We start from the raw sequence: 22,434 nt of genomic DNA on the forward strand, positions 1-22,434 counted from the left end.
AACGGAGAGCAGCGCGCTTCGTTACCGGATTATTTAGCAATCGCGAAAGCGTTACGGAGATGATAGATAAACTCCAGTGGAAGACTCTACAGGAGAGACGCTCAGTAGCTCGGTACGGGCTTTTGTTGAAGTTTTGAGAACATACCTTGACCGAGGAGTCAAGCAGTATATTGCTCCCTCCTACGTATATCTCTCAAAGAGACCATGAGGATAAAATCAGAGAGATTAGAGCCCACACAGAGGAATACCGACAATCCTCCTTTCCATGAACAATGCGAGACTGGAAAAGAAGGGAGAACCGATAGAGGTACTCATGGTACCATCCGCCACACACCGTCAGGTGGCTTGCGGAGTATGGATGTAGATATAGATGTAGACAGGGTGGCAGGACATCTGTTAAGACATCAGGGAATAACTTCCATGCTACTGGAGATAGCTGAGAGTGTAAAACCTTTAGAAGAAGAAAGAGATTGGAATCCATTCAGCAAATAATTGAGGATATGGAGTACATAATTGAGACTAAGAGATTGGCACAGTAGAGGAATTCGTGTCAATCGCATGAAACCAGTCAGAGGACTGATGACTCAAAAAAAATTCTTCATTGATCAGTCTCACTTCGAACTGACTGTCAGCCAAGAGTGAAAGTCTGGGGAGCCACTTCACTTCATAGCAGGGCCCCGTTGGTTGTCATTCGCGGCACTCTTAAAGCACCGCGGTACGTCGACAACATTGTATGCCCCGTTTAGTTGCCGCTCGTGGAAAGCCATCCTGGGTTTACGTTTCAGCAAGATAAAGCCCGCCCGCACACAGCAAGAGTTTCTCGTTTTTTCTTCGTGCTTGTCAAGCTCTACCTTCGCCAGCAAGATCACCAGATCCCTCCCCAATTCAGAACAGAATCTGACACGTTATCCCTTATGTGGACAACCAACAACTCTATCAATGAACGTCAATGTGCCGGCCGGGGTGGCCGAGAGGTTCTAGGCGCTATAGTCTGGAACCGCGCGACTGCTACGGTCGAAAGTTCGAATCTTGCCTCGGGAATGGGTGTGTGTGATGTCCTTAGATTAGTTAGGGTTAAGTAGTCCTAGGTTCTAGAGGACTGATGACCTCAGAAGTTAAGTCCCATAGTGCTCAGAGCCATTTTGAACGCCAAGGCAAATAACTGCTTGCAGGAGGTTCAGAGCGGGACCAACGCACTTTATTATCGCACATGATTCAGCATCTGTTGGTTTAGAAATGTGGACGCAACATTGCTTTCTTCACAAATAAAGGTTTGCAAAAAAAAACTTTACTTAGCGGTCCCTGTATTTCCTTACCGCTAGAATGCAGACGGTGCGGGATTCTGGTTATACATGTAAACACAAGAATATTTTTCTTCTTTGCACATAACAATACCTTGTTTAAGTTTCTTATTTTGCCTCAGCACATATTTTTGCAATTAATCATTTTATTCGTTTGTGCTACATATTGTCGTAGTCATTTTAAAGGAAAATTATTTTATTCGTTTTGTATTCTCTTTTGGTTTGGGACAAGCTGGCTACTATAATGAGGGAAAGGGAGTGGACTGGAAAACCAGAAGACTTATAAACTCATTATATCTTAATCAAAAAGTTTCAGTTAAAGTGAGAGGAGAAAGTACAAACTGGATCAGACTAGGAAAAGGAGTAAGACAAGGATGCTGTTTATCACCTACTCTTTTCAACCTCTACTTGGAAAATATGATTGACCAATGCTCATTAGATGACAAAGGAGTAGAAATTGGAGGAAGAAGAGTAGGGTGTTTGAGCTTTGCTGATGACGTGGTCCTTCTAGCCACAGGATTTGGTGGACACCATTGCAATTAACGGAAAAAAATATGGAATGAAAATTAACACAAATAAAACATAAGTATTGGCACTACAAGGAAATAAGGAAATAAAAATTATGCTGAATGGAGAAACACTAGAACAGGTGAAAAATTTTAAGTATCTTGCAAGCAGGATAGACACCGACTGGAAGTGCACCACAGAAATTAAAACAACGATAGTAATGGCAATAGAGGCGTTTTATAAGAAAAGGAGAATCTTCTGCAGCGGCCTGGACAGAGAACTCAGAAAGAGACTCATAAAATGTCTTGTATGGAGTGCTTTTCTATATGGCGCTGAAACATGGACTATGAGGAAAAAAGACAGAGAAAGGCTGGAGGCTTTTGAGATCTGGACATGGCGGAAGATGGAAAGAAAAAGTTGAATGGACAGAGTAAAAAATGAGGAGGTACTGAGAAGAGTGGGAGAGAAAAGACAGTTACTAGATGTAATAAAGAAAAGAAAAAGAAATTGGATTGGGCATATATTAAGAAAGAATGACGGACTGATAAAAACAGTTTTAGAAGGTTATGTAGAAGAGAAAAGGAAGCGAGGAAGGAAGAGATTCCAGATACTGGATGACATGATGGACGGTACAACATACAGCAGCCTTAAGAAGAAAGCAATGGATCGCAGAAAATGGAGAGGCAAAGGATCTGCTAATATAGCAGATAACTGATGATGATGATTCTCTTTTATAATGTCCATGCCTTTAGACTACGTACAATTTTTTTCTATTTAAGACCTGAAAATGTATGTCACACTGTTGTATTACCGCTTCAGTTACGTGTTTCATACGGCTGAGCGATTATCGCTTTCCTCCATCTACACTCCTGGAAATTGAAATAAGAACACCGTGAATTCATTGTCCCAGGAAGGGGAAACTTTATTGACACATTCCTGGGGTCAGGTACATCACATGATCACACAGACAGAACCACAAGCACATAGACACAGGCAACAGAGCATGCACAATGTTGGCACTAGTACAGTGTATATCCACCTTTCGCAGCAATGCAGGCTGCTATTCTCCCATGGAGACGATCGTAGAGATGCTGGATGTAGTCCTGTGGAGCGGCTTGCCATGCCATTTCCACCTGGCGCCTCAGTAGGACCAGCGTTCGTGCTGGACGTGCAGACCGCGTGAGACGACGCTTCATCCAGTCCCAAACATGCTCAATGGGGGACAGATCCGGAGATCTTGCTGGCCAGGGTAGTTGACTTACACCTTCTAGAGCACGTTGGGTGGCACGGGATACATGTGGACGTGCATTGTCCTGTTGGAACAGCAAGTTCCCTTGCCGGTCTAGGAATGGTAGAACGATGGGTTCGATGACGGTTTGGATGTACCGTGCACTATTCAGTGTCCCCTCGACGATCACCAGTGGTGTACGGCCAGTGTAGGAGATCGCTCCCCACACCATGATGCCGGGTGTTGGCCCTGTGTGCCTCGGTCGTATGCAGTCCTGATTGTGGCGCTCACCTGCACGGCGCCAAACACGCATACGACCATCATTGGCACCAAGGCAGAAGCGACTCTCATCGCTGAAGACGACACGTCTCCATTCGTCCCTCCATTCACGCCTGTCGCGACACCACTGGAGGCGGGCTGCACGATGTTGGGGCGTGAGCGGAAGACGGCCTAACGGTGTGCGGGACCGTAGCCCAGCTTCATGGAGACAGTTGCGAATGGTCCTCGCCGATACCCCAGGAGCAACAGTGTCCCTAATTTGCTGGGAAGTGGCGGTGCGGTCCCCTACGGCACTGCGTAGGATCCTACGGTCTTGGCGTGCATCCGTGCGTCGCTGCGGTCCGGTCCCAGGTCGACGGGCACGTGCACCTTCCGCCGACCACTGGCGACAACATCGATGTACTGTGGAGACCTCACGCCCCACGTGTTGAGCAATTCGGCGGTACGTCCACCCGGCCTCCCGCATGCCCACTATACACCCTCGCTCAAAGTCCGTCAACTGCACATACGGTTCACGTCTACGCTGTCGCGGCATGCTACCAGTGTTAAAGACTGCGATGGAGCTCCGTATGCCACGGCAAACTGGCTGGCACTGACGGCGGCGGTGCACAAATGCTGCGCAGCTAGCGCCATTCGACGGCCAACACCGCGGTTCCTGGTGTGTCCGCTGTGCCGTGCGTGTGATCATTGCTTGTACAGCCCTCTCGCAGTGTCCGGAGCAAGTATGGTGGGTCTGACACACCGGTGTCAATGTGTTCTTTTTTCCATTTCCAGGAGTGTATATACTACCTCCGTTGTGCCCTCCTTGACGACCAGCCATTCCGATTCAACATTAGACTACCCACGCCAGGGCAGGTCCTTCAGCTTTAGTGCCACAGACGTGTTTCTTCTTAACATCAGTGTTCCCCACCAAGGTTATTAAATATGTTTTTCAATGTAATTTTGCCGTGTGTCTGTTTTTTACATTTTATGGCAACTGTTTTTAACTGAAAGCGAAGGAAGTCATGTCTCGGATGTACAAAAACTTCCATTTTATTTTCGCCTTAAAATTTTTCTAATTCATTGTGTATATCTCACATTTATTTTTATTATTCTTTCATCTTATTTAGATTTTCTTCTCGAGTCGTTGACATGGGGAAGGGAGTAACTCATGAAGGCAAATTTGAGAGGAGAAGCAAAACACTGGTTTGACATTATGAAAAATGAAGTTGTATTTACCAAATGGTTATATATTTACAGCAAGCTGCACATTTTTATAAGAAATATAATTATGGTGTACAAATATTGTGGTGAAATGCGTGATATTTGACCTCCATGTAGTCCAAAATCGCCAAGAAGTTTTTTTTAATTCTAGCTGAATTTACCCTTGTTCAAAATTTCGTGCTCCCCCCGCCCCCCCCCCACGGTTACATTTCATTGTATGAATCTTTTATTCGTACAATGGACAGCTTATCCCTCACAATTCTATTCCAAGAAGCAGAACTGACCTTAACTAGTTCTGCATGCAATAATATACCGCATGCCGAGGCGAAATCATAGAAATGTTCCTCCGACATCTTTACAACATTGAATGGCTGTATATGCTGCGCTCCTCTAATCATATCAGCTATTGTGTGAGGAGTCATTGGTTGTGAAATCTTCTTTCTCTTCTCTTCTCTATTATTCCGAAATCTGGGATACAAGGCATCTACGAATACTCCGATACTAGAAATCACAAATTGACATTTTCAACCATACTGTTGTCCACTGAGTAGGTTAAACCCGTCAAAACCATCCAATTTTTATTTTGGCCCGCGCATTTCGCACACCACACAATCAGAGATACGTGAATGGAACAAGTTTGGGAGTCATTTTGTCGTTCTAACAACTCCTAGTAACGTTACTATCGAATCAATAACACAGTAATGAACGGTTGGTTACAGAGTAAACGCTGGTATCCCTGTGGCTTCTTGGCTTACTTCCAAACCCACGCCAGCTCACTTTGTGTAACAAGTGCCATCTCGCATCGTTCGTAAGAACGCAACGGCTGACAACTTCGACATTCTGCTTCTTCTGTGCCACTGGCGACATGTCTCACTTCCTTTTCGATAACAAATCTGAAAAATGATTTGTTTTGACTTACTACGTTTCCCATGTCAGTACCTCAAATATTAATAATAAAGAAAAAAATGTTTAAAACACTATTGAAGATTTCATTCATTCTGAAGGAGATATATCTAGTAGTACTGAAACCTGGACAAGGCCTATTACGAATGAACATCATTCAACCAATTGGCTGTATACACTGAATAGCCAGAAGATGACGACCACCTACCTAGTAACTGTATGTCCACCTTTGGAATGGATAAGAGCAGCGATTAGTCGCTACAATGTAGCCTTGGTAGGTCTCTGGAGGGAGTTGGCACCACATTTGCACGTACAAATCACCTAATTCCCGTAAATTCCGGGGAGATGGACGATGGGCTCGGACACGACGTTCAGTCACATCCAAGACGGATTCCTACGGCGTGTTGAAGGCCAGCACATCACTTGGAGTTCATCAGTGTCTTTCTCGAACCGATCCATCACACTCCTGGCCTTGTGGCATGGCGCATTATCTTGTTGAAAAATGCCATTGCCTTCGGGAAACAAGATCATCTTGAAGGGGTGTACGCGGTCTGCATTCAGTGTACGATACTGCTTGGCCGTCATGGTGCCTTGCAAAGCTCTGCTGGACTAATGGATGCACATGTGAATGTTCCCCAGAGCATAATGGAGCCGCCGGCAGTCTGTCTCTGTCCCGCAGTACAGGTGTGAAGTAGCTGTTCTCCTGGGAGACGACGGATTCGCGCCCTCCCATCGGCTTCATGAAGAATGTATTTGAGCCATAGTAAAATTTGCTGTTTTGAAGAGCGTGCCGCAGCGTGTAGTGTAAAGCAGTCGCCTTCCGTTTCTGGCGGTGGCGCCGCTGTGGCAGTCGCAGCTTTGGTGTGCCCCTCTGGTGGGAAAAGGGAAAAGTTGCCTGTTCACGTGCATTTAAGGGGCGCTGTGAGCTCGGTAGAGTGTCCCTCCCCCCCTCCTATTCCCCTCCCTCTCTTGTGCCCCCTTTCAGTGTCTCTGCACCCCCTCCTGCTCTGTCTTCCCTCTTCATCTCCCGCCCCACGTGTCTCCTGCCTCTTCGTGTACCCACTGATGCCCCTCCACTCTTCATCCCGCCGCTTCCCCTGCTGCCCCTGGCTCTCCCCTCCTTTTTCATCCTCTCTGACCTTTCCCACGGCAGGTTCCACCTGGCAGTTTTATATTCTTCGTTGTGTGTGCTCCAAGTGGGTTTTAAGTTTGTTGTTCTAGAGTGTTTTTAATACTGTGGCCGACTTTTAACCTGTGCATGTCCATTCAGTGTCTTCTCTGTGTTTTAAGAGTCGCCACCTGTGTTTTTTAACATTCTGGTGACTTTTTTAACTGTCCTCCATGACCGTCTCCATGTCAGTCTATTTTTACCTCCATTTTCTCCTATTATTCTGTTTTAAGTTCCCCTTTTTTATCGCCTTACGTATGTAACATTTTATTCTTATTTTAAGTTGTCATGTCACTCGGCTGAAGAGTGGCAGATTGTGCCGCTGACAGCCCTCCCCTGCCCATATGGAGCAGGGGAATGAAATCACAACAAAGAAACAAAAAAAAAAAACTCGGTAGAGAGGCAGTCTCTCAGTCTTGACGAGTCTGGTCAGTTGGTCATCCGGCTCAGTGTGTGGCAGTTAGTGTCTGTTCGTCATTTGGAGTTCTAGTATGTCTGGATAAAAAGCAGGCACTAGGAGGGGGGCGAGTCTGGGCAGTTGGTCAGCCAGTGTGCTAGCATGTGTTAAGCCGCCAGTCTGCTCGAGTTTGCTCAAGCAATGGTCATTGGCGGTTGGAGCAATCAGTTGGTCGGTCGCGTACAGAGACACGAGATGACTTGTCCGCCTGGAGCGTCGGCGCATGTGAGGTCGTCACGTCAGTCCAGTGGGCCGCGCCGTATAGCGAGACGTAGGGGTTTCGCGGCCGGCACGAGAGCGACAGGAGCCAACCTACGACATCAGTCTGGCCGGTACGAGTTGCAACGCCGTGAGACAGGAGATCGGCGCGCCTTCCTGCGTCCGTTGAAGCGGCTGGCAGCGGACGGTTCCGGAGAATGTTTGAGGGTGCTGCGGCAGGTCTTCGCTATACATCGCCGTTTATTAGAAGTTAACTGATTGCGGATATATTGTTTCATTTACTTGTAAAATTCTACTTGTGTTCTTGGTCAGTCTCTCGTCCCCAGCTTGCTTGTTTGTTTCTCGTCGGCATTAGTTAGGCAGTTAGTGCCTGTCTGTCGGTCTGCCGTACGTTAATAACTGCCTCTGTCATGTTTGTCGGATTCGGTGTTAACGATATTATTGCTTAAAGGCCGAATTCTTGAAATATGTTTCTATCTTGCTTATCATCTTCCGAGGTGGTATATGTGTGATGTAGAGCATGTTGTACATTTTATGTAAGTCTGCATTTTATGGGTTTTATTTAAATAGTCATTTTAGGTTATAAGCTTGCCACCCTTCCACTGTAATAGTCCTAAAACAATTTTTAAAAATTGCACTTTCATTGGCAAATAATTTATGGGTTGTACCATTTCCATTCCTCTTACGGGGTGCATAGTTTACATGTTTGTATGAGTTGTTAAAATTTTTGTTTAAAGTAATCTGTTGTGTTGCAGATTTGCACCAGTGTACTCTTTGAGAGGTTTTTGTGAGCAGTCATGACTACGGCCGTGTTGAGAGGGAGCAGGCAAGCTTCTCAGCCCGAGGGCTCCTAATGTTAATATTGTTCTTGCCTCAAAATAAAACTGTAACTTGATATTTCGAGGGCGCTTTTCTGCTTATAATTTTATGTCTGTTTTGAAAAGGCCTTTAGGAATAAAATTCACATTTATTAAATTGTGATTTGATAATGCGAGTGTGCTTTTCTGCTTATAATTTTAAATTTGTTTTGAAAAGCTTTTAGGAATAAAATCACATCTGTTAAAGGTAAATTTTCCATCAGTTACTTTATGGCAACTACTTCGACGCTCACCTAGTGTGATTAAATGTGTCAATGTTCTTGATGAATCGCCAGTAAATAAAGTAATTCTTTAAGAAAAGGTTTTGAAAGTAAAATTACGGTTCAGTATCGGGATTCATCTGACCATGCAACGCTCTACCACTGCACCAATGGCCAGTGCTGATGGTCACGTGCCTATTTTAGTCGTAGTTGCCGATGTTGAGGTGTCAACATTGGCACATGCATGGGTTGTCGGCAGTGGGGGCCCATCGTTAGGAGTGTGTTCAGACACATTTGCACTCCATCCAGCATTAAAGTCTGATGTTAGTTCCGCCACAGTTCACCGTCTGTCTTGTTTTACCAGTCTGCCCAGCCTACGACGTCCGACATCTGTAATGAGGGGTGGCCGCTCAACCCGACGACGCTTGGACGTGGTTGCACCCTGGTTTGGCCACGTGTGGAAGACACTCAGCACAGCACTCCTCGAACACCCGACAAGTCGTGCCGTTTTCGAAATGGTCGTGCCGAGCCTCCGCGCCATCATGATCTGCCCTCTATCAAACTAAGACAGAAGACCTGCCTTCCCGATTCTGCACACGGGCAGCATGCTCACTGATAGTACACTACTGGCCATTAAAATTGCTACACCAAGAAGAATTGCAGATGATAAATGGGTATTCATTGGACAAATATATTATACTAGAACTGACACGTGATTACATTTTCACGCAATTTGGGTGCATAGATCCTGAGAAATCAGTACCCAGTACAACCACCTCTGGCCGTAATAACGGCCTTGATACGCCTGGGCATTGAGTCAAACAGAGCTTGGATGCCGTGTACAGGTACAGCTGCCCATACAGCTTCAACACGATACCACAGTTCATCAAGAATAGTGACTGTCGTATTGTGACAAGCCAGTTGCTCGACCACCATTGTTCAGACGTTTTCAATTGGTGAGAGATCTGGAGAATGTGCTGGCCAGGGCAGTAGTCGAACATTTTCTGTATCCAGAAAGGCCCGTACAGGACCTGAAACATGCGGTCGTGCATTATCCAGCTGAAATGTAGGGTTTGACAGGGATCGAATGAAGGGTAGAGCCACATCTGAAATGTAACGTCCACTGTTCAAAGTGCCGTCAATGCGAACAAGAGGTGACCGAGGCGTGTAACCACTGGCACCCCATACCATCACGCCAGGCGATGCGCCAGTATGGCGATGACGAATACACGCTTCCAATGTGCGTTCACCGCGTTGTCGCCAAACACGGATGCGACCATCATGATACTGTAAACAGAACCTGGATTCATCCGGAAAAATGACGTTTTGCCATTCGTGCACCCAGGTTCGTCGTTGAGTACACCATTGCAGGCGCTCCTGTGTGTGACGCAGCGTCCAGGGTAACCACAGCCATGGTCTCCGAGCTGATAGTCCGTGCTGCTGCAAACGTCGTCGAACTGTTCGTGCAGATGGTTGTTGTCTTGCAAACGTCCCCATCTGTTGACTCAGGGATCGAGACGTGGCTGCACGATCCGTTACAGCCATGCGGATAAGATGCCTGTCATCTCAACTGCTAGTGATACGAGGCCGTTGGGATCCTGCACGGCGTTCCGTATTACCCTGCTGAACCCACCGATTCCATGTTCTGCTATCAGTCATTGGATCTCGACCAACGCGATCAGCAATGTCGCGATACGATAAACCGCAATCGCGATAGGCTACAATCCGATCTTTATCGAAGCCGGAAACCTGATGGTACGCATTTCTCCTCCTTGCACGAGGCATCACGACAACGTTTGACCAGGCAATGCCGCTCAACTGCTGTTTGTGTATGAGAAATCGGTTGGAAAGTTTCCTCATATCAGCACGTTGTAGCTGTCGCCACTGGCGCCAACCTTGTGTGAATGCTCTGAAAAGCTAATCGTTTGTATATCACATATATATATGTCTTCTTCCTGTCGCTTAAATTTCTCGTCTGTTGCACATTAGCCCGCATCTCGTGGTCGTGCGGTAGCGTTCTTGCTTCCCACGCCCGGGTTCCCGGGTTCGATTCCCGGCGGGGTCAGGGATTTTCTCTGCCTCGTGATGGCTGGGTGTTGTGTGCTGTCCTTAGGTTAGTTAGGTTTAAGTAGTTCTAAGTTCTAGGGGACTTATGACCGCAGCAGTTGAGTCCCATAGTGCTCAGAGCCATTTGAACCATTTTGTTGCACATTATCTTCGTGGTGTAGCAATTTTAATGGCCAGTAGTGTAAATGCACCGTGCTTGTGTTTGATTAACAGTAATTCCTCGCTAGGTGGCGCTGCTGTCACCTGGACGGGTTTATATCGATAGTAGGTCGGTGGCCATAATGTTCCTGTCTTATCAGTGTGCATTATTTACTGATAATATTGTTTGTAGTACGACATAAATAATGGAAGTAAACGGAGCTGACGGGCCAGCCTACCTGAATGAAGAAGAGCTTGGGCTTGCCAGCGAGAGTGGGACAGCTGCTGGCTATGAAGGGCTCCCACAGCCTCCTGGCGTCGTACTCCCTGTCCTTCGCATCCAGCCTGCCGCCGCGCTCGCCGTGCGTCAGCACGATCACCGCCAGGCAGTCGTGCTCGCTGTGGTCCTGTTGAGCCACTGCAACCACGCAACGACCACACTGTCACAACCGGTGCCTCACACAATGGCTTACTCTATTTTTATTTGCGACTGGTATACAAGGCTATGCAGCTAAGCTCTTCACCTGTTTGTTCCTGAAGATACCGTAATAATGGCTCTGAGCACCATGCGACTTAACTGCTGAGGTCATCAGTCCCCTAGAACTTAGAACTAATTAAACCTAACTAACCTAAGGACATCACACACATCCATGCCCGAGGCAGGATTCGAACCTGCGACCGTAGCAGTCGCGCGATTCCGGACTGCGCGCCTAGAACCGCTAGACCACCGCGGCCGGCCCGTAATAATGTTTTCAAACGATGAAGAGTCCTCGCTAAATGACGTACAATGCCATTCCATAAATGTATTAATTACAATTTCTCGTTTTCAAACAGGAGTATACTACAGGGTGTCCGAAAAGACTTTCCCTGATTACATAAATTGATAACTCAGGCTAGAAGTAAGATACAAATATGAAACTTGTGTCGAATTGTTTACAACTATCAAAGTTTTTTATTTTACTGTTTTAGGTTCGCAGTACGTAAGTAGTGGATGAGGTGCAGTGCCCAAGAAGCCAAGTTAATGGTTCAAATGGCTCTGAGCACTATGGGACTCAACAGCTGAGGTCATTAGTCCCGTAGAACTTAGAACTAGTTAAACCTAACTAACCTAAGGACATGACAAACATCCATGCCCGAGGCAGGATTCGAACCTGCGACCGTAGCGGTCTTGCGGTTCCAGACTGCAGCGCCCTTAACCGCACGGCCACTTCGGCCGGCGAAGCCAAGTTAACCAATCAGGAGAAGGCACAGAGTGTTCTGTGGTAACATGAGACACGATCACCAACAACAGTAAAGAGACACTTCCGGGCAACATTTGGAAGGAATCCATCTGATGTCAAGAGCATTAAAGCCTGATATGAAAAGTTCAAGAACACAGGATCAGTTGCTGACGTTCCGAGGTCTGGTCGACCAAGAACCTCAGCAGACAGGGTGGAAGCTGTAAGACAGTCTTTTCTTCGAAGTCCGAAGAAATCGGTGTACAGGGCCTCACGTGAATTACAGATGCCAAAAAGCTCTCTCCATGACATTTTACACAAACGTTTATTGTTTCGTGCATACAAAGTGCAAATCGTTCAGGCCTTGTTGCCCAATGACAGTACACGTCGATATGACTTTGCGGTCGAAATGCTATCACGTATTGAGGACGATGTTGGTTATCTCAGACGAATTGCCTTTTCCGACGAAGCGACCTTTTTTGTCAGTGGATTAGTGAATCGCCATAATGTGCGCATTTGGGGTTCGCGACCCCCTGGCGAGGTCATGGAGTGCACCAGAGGCAGTCCGAAGGTGAATGTTTGGTGTGCGCTATTGCACGATCGAATTATCGGGCCATTCTTCTTCGCTGAGGCTACCATCACATCTGCAGTGTATCTGGACATGTTGCTACTGTATGCTGTTCCTCAGCTGCTTCAGTATCACCACGATGTCTTGTTTCAGCAAGACGGTGCACCGCTTCATTGGGGTTTGGACTTCCGTGCCTAACTCGAAATGACCTTTCCTGGGCGATGGATTGGTCGTGATGGGTCAACGGTTTGGCCTCCACGCTCTCCTGACCTAACCCCACTAGACTTCTTTTTATGGGGTTATGTCAAAGACGAGGTCTACCGAACACGTGTACCCGATCTTGAAACCCTGCGGCAACGGATAACCACAGTCGTTGAATCGATCCCTCCTGTGATCTTGGCTAATGTGTGGACGGAAATTAAAAATCGCCTAAATGTGCTACGTGTTACCAAGGGTGCTCACGTGGAAGTTTACTGATGTGCGTAAAAAACTTCGATAGTTTGTAAACAATTAGACACCAGTTTCATGTTTGTGTCTTACTTCTAGCCTGAGTTATCAGTTAATGTAATCAGAGAAAGACTTTTCAGACACCCTGTATTTTCTGTCGCTGGTACCGTAGTTGTAAACGAGACATTTGACGGCGTTCCACTTTCCAAAATCTGTCGACTAGTTTAGATAAATACTGTGGCAAGGTGAACGAAAGACTGCGTTTTATTGGTAGAACACTTAGAAGATGCAACAGATCTTCTAAATAGACTGCCTACACTACGCTTGTCCGTCCTCTTTACGAGTATTACTGCGTGGTGTGGGATACTTAACAGGTAAGATTAACGGAGTAAATCGAGAAAGTTCAAAGAAGGGCAGCACGTTTTGTATTATCGAGAAGTAGGTGAGAGAGTGTCACTGACATGATACAGGGCGGACAGCGTAACAACAAAGGCGTTTCTATTTGCGGCGGGAACTTCTCACGAAATTTCAATCGTCAACATTCCCTTCCGAATGGGAAAATATTTTGTCGATGCCGACCTACATAGGGAGAACATCGTAATAAAATAAAGGAAATCCTAGCTCGCACGGAAAGACATAGGAGTTAGTTTTTGCAGCACGCTGTTGGAGAGTGGTATAAGAAATGTTGGCCTTATGTCAAAGCTGTAGATGGATCAAAACAAAATGTCCAGACACTCTGTGACCAAAATGGTACTGAAACAGAGGATGACTGACTAAAGGCCGAAATACTACATGTCTTTTTCCAAAGCAGTTTCACAGAGGAAGACTGCACTGTAGTTCCTTCTCTAGATTGTCGCACAGAAGACAAAATGGTAGATATAGATATAGACGACAGAGGGATAGAGAAACAATTAAAATCGCTCAAAAGAGGTAAGGCCGCTGGACCTGATGGCATACTAGTTAGATTTTACACAGAGTACGCCAAGGAACTTGCCCCTCTTCTTGCAGCGGTGGACCGAAGGTCTCTAGAACAGCGTAGCGTTCCAAAAGATTGGAAAAGGCCACTGGTCATCCCCGTTTTCAAGATGGAACGTGGAATAGATGTGCAGAACTATAGACCTATATCTCTAACGTCGACAGCTGTAGAATTTTGGAATAATGACTTTTCTGGAGACTAGAAATCTACTCTGTAGTAATCAGCATGGGTTTCGAAAAAGACCATCGTGTGAAACCCAGCTCGCGCTATTCGTCCACGAGACTCAGAGGGCCATAGAAACGGGTTCCCAGGTTGTTGTTGTTGTTGTGGTCTTCAGTCCTGAGACTGGTTTGATGCAGCTCTCCATGCTACTCTATCCTGTGCAAGCTTCTTCATCTCCCAGTACCTACTGCAACCTACGTCCTTCTGAATCTGCTTAGTGTATTCATCCTTTGGTCTCCCTCTATCATTTTTACCCTCCACAATGCCCTCCAATGCTAAATTTGTGATCCGTTGATGCCTCAGAACATGTCCTACCAACCGGTCCCTTCTTTTTGTCAAGTTGTGCCACAAACTCCCCTTCTCTCCAATTCTGTTCAATACCTCCTCATTAGTTATGTGATCTACCAATCTAATCTTCAGCATTCTTCTGTAGTACCACATTTTGAAAGCTTCTATTCTCTACTTGTCCAAATTATTTATCGTCCATGTTTCCCTTCCATACATGCCTACACTCCATACAAATTCGTTCAGAAACGACTTCCTGACACTTAAATCTATACTCGATGTTAACAAATTTCTCTTCTTCAGAAACGCTTTTCTTGCCATTGCCAGTGTACATTTTATATCTTCTCTACTTCGACCATCATCAGTTTTTTGCTCCCCAAATAGCAAAACTCCTTTACTACTTTAAGTGTCTCATTTCCTAATCTAATTAGCATCACACGACTTAATTCAACTACATTCTGTGATCCTCGTTTTGCTTTTGTTGATGTTCATCTTGTATCCTCCTTTCAAGACACTGTCCATTCCGTTCAACAGCTCTTCCATGTCTTTGCTGTCCTTCTCCGTGGATTTTAATACCTACTCCGCATTTTTCTTTTGTTTCCTTTACTGCTTGCTCAATATACAGATTGAATAACATCGGGGAGAGGCTACAACCCTGTCTCACTCCCTTCTCAACTGCTGCTTCCCTTTCATGTCCCGGTAGATGCCGTGTTCCTAGACTTCCGCAAGGCGTTCGATACGGTTCCTCACAGTCGTTTAATGAACAAAGTAAGAGCGTATGGACGATCAGACCAATTGTGTGATTGGATTGAAGAGTTCCTAGATAACAGAAAGCAGCATGTCATTCTCAATGGAGAGAAGTCTTCCGAAGTAAGAGTAATTTCAGGTGTGCCACAGAGGATCTGCAACAACTTGACGCATGGTACAGGGAATGGCAATTGAATCTCAATGTAGACAAGTGTAATGTGGCGAATACATAGAAAGAAAGATCTCTTATCATTTAGCTACAACATAGCAGGTCAACAACTTGAAGCAGTTAATTCCTTAAATTATCTGAGAGTACGCATTAGGAGTGATTTAAAATTGAATGATCATATAAAGTTGATCGTCCGTAAAGCAGATGCCAGACTGAGATTCATTGGAAGAATCCTAAGGAAATGCAATCCGAAAACAAAGGAAGTAGGTTACAATACGCTTGTTCGCCCACTGCTTGAATACTGCTCAGCAGTGTGGGATGCGTACCAGATAGTATTGATAGAAGAGATAGAGAAGATCCAACGGAGAGCAGTGCGCTTCGTTACAGGATTATTTAGTAGTTACGAAAGCGTTACGGAGATGATAGATAAACTCCAGTGGAAGACTCTGCAGGAGAGACGCGTACTAGCTCGGTACGGGCTTTTGTTGAAGTTTCGAGAACATACCTTGACCGAGGAGTCAAGCAGTATATTGCTCCCTCTTACGTATATCTCTGAAAGAGGCCATGAGGATAAAATCAGAGAGATTAGAGCCCACATGGAGGCATACCGACAATCCTTCTTTCCACGAACAATACGAGACTGGAATAGAAGGGAGAACCGATAGAGGTACTCAAGTTACCCTCCGCCACACACCGTCAGATGGCTTGCGGAGTATGGATGTAGATGTAGAAGAGAATTCTTTGAAGAAAGAAGCTACTGTCCTGGTGTTGCAACAGAACCGAACGGGAGAATTCCATGTGTATTCTGCAGTTCCGCTGGTTTTCTGCTGGTGAAGTGGCTCATGATGTGGCTGGAAGTTGTTTCCACACAAAGTGTGAACAATCGTAGGCTGACTTATTCCAGAGGCACTCGCAGTTTCTCTGGAGCTAACTTGTGAGTCATGAGAAACAGCTGCAAGATAACCTATTTCGTGCATTCGTCCTACTGGAGGTTTGCTTTTTATCTTCTGCATGGAGTATCAGTGTCCTTCTAATAATAACTGTTTGCACATTGCTCGACGCCATCTGTTGGGATACCTTTTAGCTCTTCGTGGACCTTCCGCATTATCCATAGAAAAGTGGCCGCGTTATCGGCGTGGCGTCCTAACGCCGTTTGCCGCCAGATGCTGATGCGTGCTTTTATGGGGCCAGCAGCACCCAGGGACGTCGCATGCCTCTGAGGAGCTGTCTTCAGCCACTTTATGAATTATACTGAATGTGAGATGTTGTCGTTAACACTGCACTTATGATACCATGATGGATGAGGAACAGGTTCTTCATACCTGCTGCTCAGTCAACGTTCCTGTGACACCACGTTGACGAATTACGGCCAATATATCGGAATATTCTGAAGGTGGCAGGGGTAAAATACAGGGAGCGAAAGGCTATTTACAATTTGTACAGAAACCAGATGGCAGTTATAAGAGTCGAGGTGGCGTGAAAGGGAAGCAGTGGTTGGGAAGGGAGTGAGACAGGGTTGTAGCCACATCCCGATGCTATTCAATCTGAATATTGAGCAAGCAGTAAAGGAAACAAAAGAAAAGTTCGGAGTAGGTATTAAAATCCATGGAGAAGAAATAAAAACTTTGAGGTTCACCGATGACATTGTAATTCTGTCAGCGACAGCAAAGGACTCGGAAGAGCAGTTGAATGGAATGGACAGTGTCTTGAAAGGAGGGTATAAGATGAACATCAACAAAAGCAAAACGAGGATAATGGAATGTAGTTGAATTAAGTCGGGTGATGTAGAGGGAATCAGATTAGGAAATGAGACACTTAAAGTAGTAAAGGAGTTTTGCTATTTGGAGAGCAAAATAGCTGATGATGGTCGAAGTAGAGAGGATATAAAATTTAGATTGGCAACGGCAAGGAAACCGTTTCTGAAGAAGAGAAATTTGTTAACATCGAGTATAGATTTAAGTGTCAGGAAGTCGTTTCTGAAAGTATTTGTATGGAATGTAGCCATGTATGGAAGTGAAACATGGACGATAAATAGTTTGGACAAGAAGAGAATAGAAGCTTTTGAAATGTGGTGCTACAGAAGAATGCTGAAGATTAGATGGGTAGATCACATAACTAATGAGGAGGTATTGAATAGAATTGGGAAGAAGAGGAGTTTGTGGCACTACTTGACAAAAAGAAGGGACCGGTTGGTAGGACATGTTCTGAGTCATCAAGGGATCACAAATTTAGCATTGGAGGGGAGCGTGGAGAGTAAAAATCGTAGAGGGAAACCGAGAGATCAAAACATTAAGCAGATTCAGAAGGATGTAGGCTGCAGTAGGTACTGGAAGATGAAGAAGCTTGCACAGGATAGAGTAGCATGGAGAGCTGCATCAGACCAGTCTCAGGACTGAGGACCACAACAACAACATACCTGGACCATCCTGACATGTAATAACTGCTGTCAGAAGCGACCAGTGAAACTGAGCTGCGTCTTGGGCCAGCATACAACATCAATGGAGCAGTGGGGTCAGTGGCTGTTCTATCTTCAAATATTGTGCGATGTTGGTTAGATTGGATTGGAGGACTGGGTTTACAGTAAATTATGAGAGTTACTGAGGGCATTGTCTTGGACAGTTCAGAGGAAATGCACGAGACTTACGCAGACATGCGCCCTGTTCCATGTACGAAATGTAATTTACTTGTGTTAGTGCCCCCTGTACTCAGTCATCACCTGTAATGCGCTTCAAGTGCAGAAGGTATGGGCATTACGCCAGGAGCGTGACGAGTGTACAGGTGCAAAAATCAGGGCATGCCAAGAATTGTTACAGTAGTGCTAAGGTTAAGAGTCCCTGTGTTTGTCCTATTGCGGTTGTATCAGTGGTTTAGATACAGTATGTATAAATCAAAGGCACAGGTGGTTACCAATCAGGAACCTATTGAAGTATAGTCATGACTATACCAAGTAGTTCAAATGAGAGCAGATGAAACATATCTGCAGTTGGATGCTTTGTAGGAGGAGGGTTTCCGTCCAGCTTATCGGTGCCCATACTAGATGATAGTGCTGTTAGCCTAGTTAATCCTTTCCTGGATAGGATAGGAGACGATGCATTAGTATTAGTGAAAATCTGTTGACAGTCGCAAAGCTACTGTTCTTGGGCTGATGAACAATTGTTATGAAGGGCCAAACTATGTTTAAGAGGGGATGTGTAAACTTATGCGATGTACCACGAGGAACTGAGAAACGCTCAGACGTTTCATGTTCTAAGGGACGTTCATTACAGCAGCATAGAAGAAAGAATAACTTTACGCACCAGTGTAATCAGTTAAATGGTATGTCACAGAAGCCGGGCGAATCTATCAACAGTTTTACTGAGAGAATAAGAAGACTCAGTATTAATACCTGTAAGATGGATCTGAGCACTATGGGACTTAACATCTGAGGTCATCAGTCCCCTAGGACTTAGAACTACTTAAACCTAACTAACCTAAGGACATCACACGCATCCATGCCCGAGGCAGGATTCGAACCTGCGACCGTAGCGGTCAGACTCAAGCGCATAGAACCGCTCGGCTACAACGGCCGTCCCTGTGAGTTAAAGGAGAGTTACAACACAAATAAGATCCTTCTACAAGAAGCAGCGCACAGGGTATTAGATGCATTGCCACCCATTGTGTCAAGGAAGGTAAGAACAGAATCTCTGAAAGAATTAGGTGGAGCCATTGGCACAGCAACGGATTTAGAAGAAACAGATGGCTAATCAATCATTTTTTCCGTTGACCTCAAATGCTACCATTGTAGAGTATCGGGCCACATACAATGGCATTGACACTTCCTGGCAGATTGAAACTGTGTGCCCGACCGAGACTCGAACTCGGGACCTTTGCCTTTCGCGGGCAAGTGCTCTACCATCTGAGCTACCGAAGCACAACTCACGCCCGGTACTCACAGCTTTACTTCTGCCAGTATCTCTTCATATCAGCGCACACTCCGCTGCAGAATGAAAATGTCATTCTGGATACAATGAGATTGTCTTTATCCACAATGTAGAAAATGTGGGAAAGCTGGACATTAAGAACAAGACTGTAGAAAAATATGAAGGATAACAGAACGTTATTAAACAGAAATAGCCAACCATTAAATGAGAATGGAAGGCCCAAGTCCACTAGGCAGCACTCTCAGTGAATGTTAGCAGAGTATTTGATGGAAGGGAAGCACAAATGCCTATCATACACAGTGGTGTACATGTCTGTATTAAGTTTGCACCCCATAGGAAAGAGGTTATTAAACCCTTCACAGTATAGATTATGTAGAATAGAGGGTAATGACGTGCATTCGGTGGGATTGGCAGTATTAGGTTTTCAGGCGGGAACAAAGCCACTTTGGAAGAATGTGGAGGTTACATATAATGCAGATGTCAGTTACAGCATATCCTTCGTTGGGTTTTCTGTATAAGCACCACGCTAAAACTACTCTCTATGAAACATAGTTCTGTCTGGGGAAAGTGTTGTCAGTGACATACTGCTTCAAGTCTCATCTTTCCAGTATAATGAACCGATAGAACTACGTGCAAAAGCACAAGTGATCAGTTCATATGATAGCATACAACAAGGTACAGGGAACTACTACAGATGAAAGTAGTAACAGATCTACCAGTAAATGTGCTATTGTAGTTGAATCACTGTTCGAAAATAATGAACTGGATAAAACACAAAAGCATTTTACTTGTACAGGAGGTAGACAGTAAGCAGATAGTGCACTTCAGCATTGATGATTTCGTGAATGAAGACACAGAGTTACCTATAGCATTGTTGGTCACCGGTTTAGATGTTCTAGATGAAGATGATCTAGACAGGATGAATTTGAAGCCTACCTATAAGATAACCATCGGCGTAACTGCATTATGTGAGAAGGTGAAACATTTAAAGGTAACGAAAAGAGTACCACCTACAGTGACGCAACACAGAATACCAACTGGTGTGAATCACTGGTGTAGTCTGCGACGCATCACATAATGATGGAGCCTATTAACCAGCAACTGTGTAGTGGCAACATTGAGGAAACTACAGTTCATGAGGTGATCTTGTAGTGGTAGTACCAAAAGAGAAAAGAGAGTGAATGAAACGAAGGAGCAGAGGTTTATCTGTGACTATAGATGCCTCAATAGTCTTCAATTACAGACATATACCCAATCCTGAATATAACAGAAATACTGGACAATTTGTGGCATTGTACGTATATTTTCACTATAGATCTAAGGAGTGGATATCATTAGCTGAAAACAGCATTGAACCTTGAGGTCATTACCAGTGTCGGCATATGCTGTTTAACATGAAGTACGCACTAGCCACATTCCAGCGTTTGATGGATGGAGTGTGGAGTGGATTAAATTTAAAGTACTGTATCGTTTATCTGGACGAGATCCTTGTGATTGCTAGAGATACAGAGGGGCGTGTACGCTGGTGTTAAAGGGAATATGATCAGCAAACATAAACCTTAGCACAGAAAAGTGTTAGTTGGCACTGCAGGAAGTAAATTACTTAGCACATGTAGTATTATGAAAAGGATAAGTTGCTGCTCACCATAGAGTGGAGATGTTGAGTCGCAAACAGGCACAACAAAAACCACTAAACAAGCAAGCTTTCGGCCAAACGGCCTTCTTCTGCTGAAGTGCACAACGAACACAAATATATACACACACACACACACACACACACACACACACACACACATACACACACACACATTCACACAAACACCTCGGTGGCCAGAGACAGTGGTCATGTGTGTATGTGTGTGTGTTTGTGAGTTGTGTGTGTGTGTGTGTGTGTGTGTGTGTGTGTGTGTGTGCGTGTTTGTGTGTGTGTGCGTGTTTGTGTGCGTATTTCGTCTATTTCAGAAGAAGGCCTTTTGGCCGAAAACTTACTTGTTTAGCGGTCTTTTTGATGCGTGTGTCTGCAACTCAGCATCTCCACTATAAGGCGAGTAGCAATTTATCCTTTACATAATACTGTCATTATTCTATCCTGGATTTTCCATTTTTAGGAATTTTTATTTTGAAAGCAGAAAGTGGAGAGGAAAGAGGGCATTTCGTGGTAGGCTTAGCCCACATGCTTCTCGCTAACTGACGTTGCAGATTTGTCGGAAAGCCTTCTTCTGGGGTAAGAATATGGTAACAGATAATGGAGTGAATGTAAGCAAAGTAAAGAAGCCTTCAGAGACGGTGGAGATTATTCTTACCATGAAAATAGCAGTACCGGTATTCAGCTGTAGCACAAACTCTTTCACGTGATACAAGAAAGCTTTTCATCTAACCTTAGTCACAAATATTTAAAATACGAGACTTTACTGTGTGACCACCATGGGACAACACATTTCAGCTCTTACAAGAGTGAAGAGCATTGCTTTTTGTTGCAGTTCGACGTTAATTTACTCTCTGGAAGCCACCTGCTAATGTTATTTACTAACCTCTTAGATAGCTCTACATCTACATCCACACGATTACTGTGCAATTCACAATTAAGTGTCTGGCAGGAGGTTCATCGAACCACCATTAAGCTACTTCTCTGCTGTTCTATTCTATAACAGTGCGCGAGAAAAATGAATAGTTAAATCTTTCGGTGCGACCTCTGATTTCTCTTATTTTATTATGATGATCACTTCTTCCTACTTAGGTGGGCACCAACAAAATATTTTCACACATTGAGGAGAAAGGTGGTTATTGAAATTTCGTCAGAAGTTCCTGCCTCAGCGAAAAACGCCTTTGTTTTAATGACCACCATTCCAATTCGTGTATCATATCCGTGACACTCTCTCCCCTGTTTCGTGGTAATACAAAATGATCTGCTCTTCTTTAACTTTTTCGATGTCCTCAATCAATCACATCTGACGCGGATCCCACACCACACAGCAGCACTCCAGAAGAGGGCGACAAGCGTAGTGTAAGCAGCTTAGATCTTTTACATACTGTTCCCCATCTAACAATTGTGTCATCTGCAAAGGGAAAGTGTTTCGAACCATCTCTCAGGTTCAGTAGTAGATCATTCATACAATTATTTTAAGAAAACGGACTGTAACAGAACCTGTGGCAACTTTCCACTTTACATATTCAAACTTATTCCCTACTTGTTAAACTGGAGGAGAACTTTCTGCTTCTTTCTTCTTCCCAGATCTGAGCTATTGCCGAAGTTTTTCCGTTATCCTATGATATTCCAATTTATGCAAAATTGTTTCACTACAAAGGCCTTTGTTAAATCAAAGACAATAACTTCT

At 44.8% G+C, this 22,434-nt stretch overlaps 1 protein-coding gene across 3 annotated transcripts in view; it reads right to left on the minus strand.

Annotated features, from left to right (window-relative positions):
- Positions 1-22,434, minus strand: part of LOC126417544 (caspase-1-like) — a 270,319-nt gene that overhangs the window by 166,653 nt on the left and 81,232 nt on the right. The window contains exon 4 of one of the 3 annotated variants that reach the window (XM_050085126.1): positions 10,788-10,966. The exons of the other annotated variants lie outside the window; for them this stretch is intronic. Coding sequence (XP_049941083.1) covers positions 10,788-10,966 — 179 coding nt within the window. The remainder of the gene's footprint in view (positions 1-10,787; positions 10,967-22,434) is intronic. 3 annotated transcript variants of the gene reach the window in all.

The sequence above is a fragment of the Schistocerca serialis genome, chromosome 1, assembly GCF_023864345.2.
Source record: "Schistocerca serialis cubense isolate TAMUIC-IGC-003099 chromosome 1, iqSchSeri2.2, whole genome shotgun sequence".
In the NCBI taxonomy this organism is placed as follows: Eukaryota; Metazoa; Arthropoda; class Insecta; order Orthoptera; family Acrididae; genus Schistocerca; species Schistocerca serialis.